The 6000-nt window shown below is 39.0% G+C and overlaps 1 protein-coding gene across 1 annotated transcript in view; it reads right to left on the bottom strand.

Moving 5' to 3' along the window:
• Nucleotides 1-3195: 3195 nt before the first annotated feature.
• The window catches only part of GALNTL6 (polypeptide N-acetylgalactosaminyltransferase like 6), a gene marked incomplete at its 5' end in the record, with an annotated part of 446353 nt that continues 443548 nt past the window's right edge, over nt 3196-6000 (bottom strand). Inside the window, one exon of the mRNA XM_080344483.1 lies at nt 3196-3503. Coding sequence (XP_080200609.1) covers nt 3336-3503 — 168 coding nt within the window. The 3' untranslated portion in view covers nt 3196-3335. The remainder of the gene's footprint in view (nt 3504-6000) is intronic.

Raw genomic sequence — 6000 nt, 5'->3', positions numbered from 1 at the left:
CCTGTCCATCCTACCAAGTTTTTCAAGTGTTTCTTGGCTGGAAAAGATATGGTTGTCGGAAGACTTAAAGAAGTTTCAAATGTTAAATTAGTCATGAAATACCGTTATCAGTGGAAAGCTTTGGAGAACACCCAAGACAGAATTCAATTTAGAGGTAGGGATGATCATTTATTATTAATAAAACTTTCTGTTGAAGGAGTCCTGTGCTTAGCAAGTCATAACCATTTTGTGAATCCATCATCTCAAACACTACAGGAGCAGAGCTCTGAACTACACTGTCCCTAGGGCCACCCTATATCCATAGTAGCAGGATTGCAGTTGGCTGTGGGGAAGTTGCATGGTAGCTTTTTTTTTGTCTCAGTTTTTAAAAAAAGATAAAATTGCTTAAGCTGAAAACAGTGAGATAATAATAATTTTCACCATCAGTCTAATGTGTCCTATTTTTTTTTTTCTGTGCAATTCTGGTTATACTAAATATTTGTAAGATCAGTCCATTAAGTGAAAAAAAAGTCTCTCCTCCATCTACCCCTTTCCACTGGTCACATGTACATATGTACACACACATAGATATGCATACGTTTGTATTTCTATGCTGCACTCTGGCAAGTTCTTATTAAACTTTCCTCAAGATATGGACTTTCATTTAACCTTTATATTTCCAGATTGATCCAACAGTTGCTCACTGTTGACCCACAACAAACTAGAATACATTTTTCCTGTGTTTTACCTATAAAACCTAAAAACATTAGATAGATTGTATTTTTTCCTAGAACATCTGAATATTAGTTATGTGGATTGTTTTCTGACAAGGACTGCTAGATCTTACAATTAGTGTCCAGCTATGAATAAGGAGGTTTCCTTTGGCAGTGTAAGATGCTGTGCAGCATTTCACAATGAGGGATATAAAAGGCATAGAAGTTATTTGCCTCAACAGCAGCCTACTTCCCATTAGCCATTGCAAAATGAGACCACTGAGATGCAATCAAGCACTGAAGGATATAACCCTACCAATATGTGCATAACATAAAATGCTTAGCTAGTTTAGCAGTTCTCCTTTGCCTCTAGTTTGGGTGTGCAGTGTTGCTTCCAGGGCTTTGACAGTTGGAGCCACTTACAATCAGCAGCTTGAGGGCTGCATTTACATTTTAGGGAGCCATTTTCTTTTTTTTTCCAAATCCTCTTTCCTCGTGTTCAGGCTGCAAATAAATGATGCTACAAGCACTGCACCTGGGAAGGCGGACAGTCTGCAGTGCCTGCTCTGGTTCTATATACTGGCAGCTAAACAAATCCGAAGTATCCTCATGCAGTAGCCTTACTGCTTCTGTTCCTGAGCGCACCGTATCTTCAAATTAAATTTAAACAATACCTAAACAAGCTCACTTAATTTAATATCATAGAAGGAGAAGCCTAACTCTATTGTTACAATTCTTTCAGATTATTTGAAAGATCTCTTTACTAACTTGCAGCAATTTTTCAACGTATGGATGCATTTCACAATTTTCCAAGTGCATGCATTCTGAATGCTACAGGATCTCATTTCCCTCCTAAAAAAGTTCCTATGACCTTACAATTTTAAATCTTAATCTACAAGGTTCTGCCATAAAATAGCACATAGTTATGGGTACTAGAACCATCCTCTGGATGCAATCAATGCTCTTTGTGCATAAACACAGCCTAAGGAGGAATAAACAAAACACAGCCACCCTACTCCCTCAAAACAGGGTAGATTGCACATCAGGATTTTGGTTAGTCAGCCACCTCTCCAGCAATCAGAATAAGCAACTTAATTACATATGATATTTTGGGAACCTGAAAGTACTGTTACAGCCACCGCTTAGCGGATATGATCTATCTGCATCTATGGTGCTTTCATCTGTCAATTCATCTTTCAAGTAAAAGCAGACCACATGTTTACTTGATACAAACTTCTACTTGCTCTTACCTTGAAAAAAATCTCAAAACTGTACGTTCTGTTCCACACGAGTATTAACTGATTTCTGCTAAGAAGAACCATAGGCCCCCTGAACAAGTTTTAGAGGCCTCTCATGACAGCAGCATGATGGAACTGAGGGACACCACGGGCTGCAACAATCATTAGCATTAGAATTGTGCCTGTGCCTAAAGTACCAAAATATTGTAACATTTAACTTGCTTGCACTTCTTGTTTCCTCTGTCACGAGATCTACAATGCCATTCACTTGCTGATTTTGGAAAGTTCATGTGATTTCCATCACAGATTCCAAAAACTTTGAAACCACCCAACTATTTTCACGTCAATTTTTCTCTCCACTCTTATCTGTCAAGAGCACTGCAAGATCTTTTAAGCTGCACTGCAGGGAGTCAACACACTTTTAGGTGATGACAGTGTACCAACGCTAATTTGACTAACCCAGTTCAGTGTGCAGTATGCAATTATTTCCTACTCTCCCATTTTTTTTTTCTCCCCAGCCTACATTTAATTTATACTTTGGTAAGGATTCTACCTTTAGAAAAGATAGCTAGTCCACAAGCCCTCCATTATGCTGCAGCTGCTGCTATTATATTTGTCACTGAAAAAAGAAATCTCACCTTGTGTGACAATGGGATTTGAATCACAACTACTAAACATATCAGATATAGAAATTTGATTGCTTTTCTTTTTTTCCTGAAGGGGGGAAATGTGAGAGCAAAACCTTACAGTTTATTTCATGCTTCACTACAGTGTAATTCTAGACCCTAAGATTTCTACCATTTCTACTTCGGTAATGAATGGAATGCAAAAGGGAGGTATTTAAAATTAATTGCAGCAGTTCTGAGGGTTAAACCTGCTTAACCCAACCTTTTATTAAAATAATGTCAACAGAGCATATATCTTGTCTAGGGAGTGCTAGGACATCATTATTCTTCTACCAGCATGTTTAGTTCTTAAACCTGGGATTTCTTCAGGTTCCTGTAGCCATCATGCACACCATATACCCATCCCAAATTATAGTGTCTGTTCTGAGCTACTCACTACAGCAGGATTTGACCTGAGAAACTCTGGAGATTTGTTTTTCTTTATTAACTTAGAGTACTTTTTAAACAGTTTTGAAACATGTTTTTTTTTTCCCTTGACCGGCAAGGGAATTTTCAGCCTGAAGTTCTCAGCAACATTCGGTGAGGCTCTTGGCCAAGTTCTTCAGATGCTGTACATCCACAAGGACAGCCTGCTGGCTCTTGCTGTGGCATTTTCTTAATCCTCAGAACAGAATTCCTGGATCTAGGAAATTTAATTCCTGACTCCTTCGACCCAGATGCTGACCAAAATGTGTTCTGCAGTCTGTATGTAATTGGGTGTGTTAATTTTTTTTTTCTTTCTAGGAACTGGCCTTGCTGTTAAATTTTTCTAAAACAGTCATATTAGTATGTTCAAAAATCCACTGTTGAGTTTCAGATAAAGGATCACATCTGTTCATGAAAATCTTCTTCTCGGCTGGGTTGCAATCTATGCAGCTGCCGCTTACTGGATGGAACAAAGTTTTGTCCTACAGGAATGAGAAAAAAATAGAATTAAGTAGCGAATGCCAAGTCATCAGAAGTGTTCTTATTTTATAGAGTATGGATTAACACAGCCCTGTCTGAGAAGATTTTGTGGTCTCTGTGCACTAACCTTGTGTAATAACCACAGCTATTATAAGGAAGCTGTAGAGAATGGAGTGATTTTTTTCCCCTTGGGTTATTATCCTTCATGAAATTGGGAATTCAAGAAAGAATGAGGTGACATCTTCTGGTCTTTAACTATAACCACGTAATATAATATATAAGCATAATGATATATCATAAACATAATACAATAAATACAATAATACAATATAATAAAATATAATTTAAAAGATAATGTCTTTTAATAACCTCTGTATCTCATGTGCTTGCCTGGACCCCATTTATATGTCTGAACCTGAGAAGTGTTTGGTTTGTTTTGGTTTGGCATTTTTTGGATTTGTTTTTGATAGCTTCTATTGTGCTTCTAGGCAGGAGGATCTACAACAATCTGGCTGGAAAAAGGATACTCTTGAACTTGAGAAAGATGTTAAAAATGAATCATTAACTGAAGTGGTGGGATGGACAGACCAACCCAGGACTGATTATGTCAGTTCTCACCCCATGAAATGCAGACTTAGCCTATGGCTTTGGCTCTCTCCTAATAAGAAGGAAACCCTAACGCTGTTTTAGCTCCCTAAGGAGATTTCGGGAGGATAAGCATTGATTAAGTTTCTTTCAAAAGGTTATTTATTATTATTAGTTTTATTAATTTTTGCTTTGCAAAACTGGAGTGAATTGAAAGTAACCTGCAAATCTTTGTAAAGCAGAAACTACCCAGACGAGCAACTGGTATTTGTGGGTTGAATAGTTTCAATGTATGTAGTTCATGTAGGTGAGTATTTGAGAGACAGATGTGGGAGTGATTAGATGGTCTGAAAGTTTCCAGGGACTATACACTTACTGTATCTGTTGAAATAAATTTCAGATTGCTCCTGGTAAACCACATTCAGGCTTTTCTCCTCTGTGTCAAACGTGCTCTGCCAGTATTTTAATACTAATCCAGGATAAGCCTCCTTGCCCAGTTTGTGAGAGGGGAAAAAAACCCCAACAAACTACTTGTCAAATTGCAATTGATTAAAAACCCAGGAAAGTGCTCTGGGTGCTGAGCAACCATCATACAGAAATTTCAAATAAAAATACCCCACACTTGAAAAATGTTTGAAGACAAACCCAAATATAATACAATAAAGAAACAGTAGCTTTTTAAAAGCACTTTTGAAAAAGAAATCATGTGCCTTGGCTGAGGGTGATGGTGTTACACCTGCCTTTCACAAACACAGGTTTTCACCTTCAGCAACTGTCCTTTCCCCAAAACAGCGGGTAAACATACCCACAGACAAGACTGTAATTCAGAGAGATGCCATCAAAACCAACAGTGCTAAACCACATGAGTTGAGGTATTCTTGCTCTATGAGGTGAGCAGGCTGGATAACTCATCTTGCAAGAAGGGTCTAACTGTACCTTGTACAAAGGGCTGTCATGGCCTTGCTAGGAGGTGGGCTTGCAAGAACTCCCAAGCACCCTACAAGGTGGTAGAGGCACCCATTTGCAACTTGCCAGCTCCTCCTGTCCTTCTGTGAGAGACTGATGGAATGGCACTGCCTGAAATCAGGACACAGTCTGTGCCATGGCCACCCCGCCTGCTGTGGGACCTTGGATGAAGGTGGCATCTGGCTTCACTTCTGTCATAGTGGGGCATGAGGGTCAGCCAAGCTACTAGGAAGCTGAAGCTGGAGTACAAGAAGCTTTAATAGGATAGCTGGTACCAGAAGAAAGGAAACTGCTTCAGTACAAAAAGCATACTATGAAAAACACTCCAGCCTTTCCAAAGAGAGCTGGCAGTCTTTCTTCTCGCAGAAATATCCAGGGGATGCAATTTTTGAGTGAAGCATTGTTAGTGCTTTCTTTTAGAAAGTCTAGTTATTAGGAGAGAAGAGTGCCTTTTAAGAACAGGGACACAGTGTCGCTCTGGAAAAACTTCTGGCTGACTTAACCATACACAAAGGCCTATTAATTTATCTTCTCAAGCTTACACTGACCTAAGGTCAAAGCCTGCTGCTCTTATGGATTTCAATGGATACAGGCTCAGGACTTTAAGGAGTAACGGTTCTGCGCATCCCAGAGAAGAACTTTCCAAAAGAAATATATAAATTCCTCTTTACACCAATAATAAAAGGCACGAGAGCTCTTGTAGAGACTTGTCTAACATCTGAAAACAGCAGACCAATTCCTTTTCTTCTGTATGAAGGCAAGTCTGAAGATTATTTGCAGAAGGAGAAACTTCTCCATAAGATAATGGGCCTCAACAGTTCAGGGGGTTGGTAATGAGACACAGAGTCTTTCATTTCTTCTAGGTCACTGCTATAACTATGGCCAAGGTCAATAGCAACTGGAAGTCATTATCAGCTGGTGGCTGCAGTAGTTTATCTGAAATTAGTT

This window comes from Nesoenas mayeri, assembly GCF_963082525.1.
Source record: "Nesoenas mayeri genome assembly, chromosome: 4".
NCBI classification, from domain to species: Eukaryota; Metazoa; Chordata; class Aves; order Columbiformes; family Columbidae; genus Nesoenas; species Nesoenas mayeri.
The sequence above is the reverse complement of the archived record's forward strand: the minus strand, read 5'-3'. Positions and strand labels throughout refer to the sequence as shown.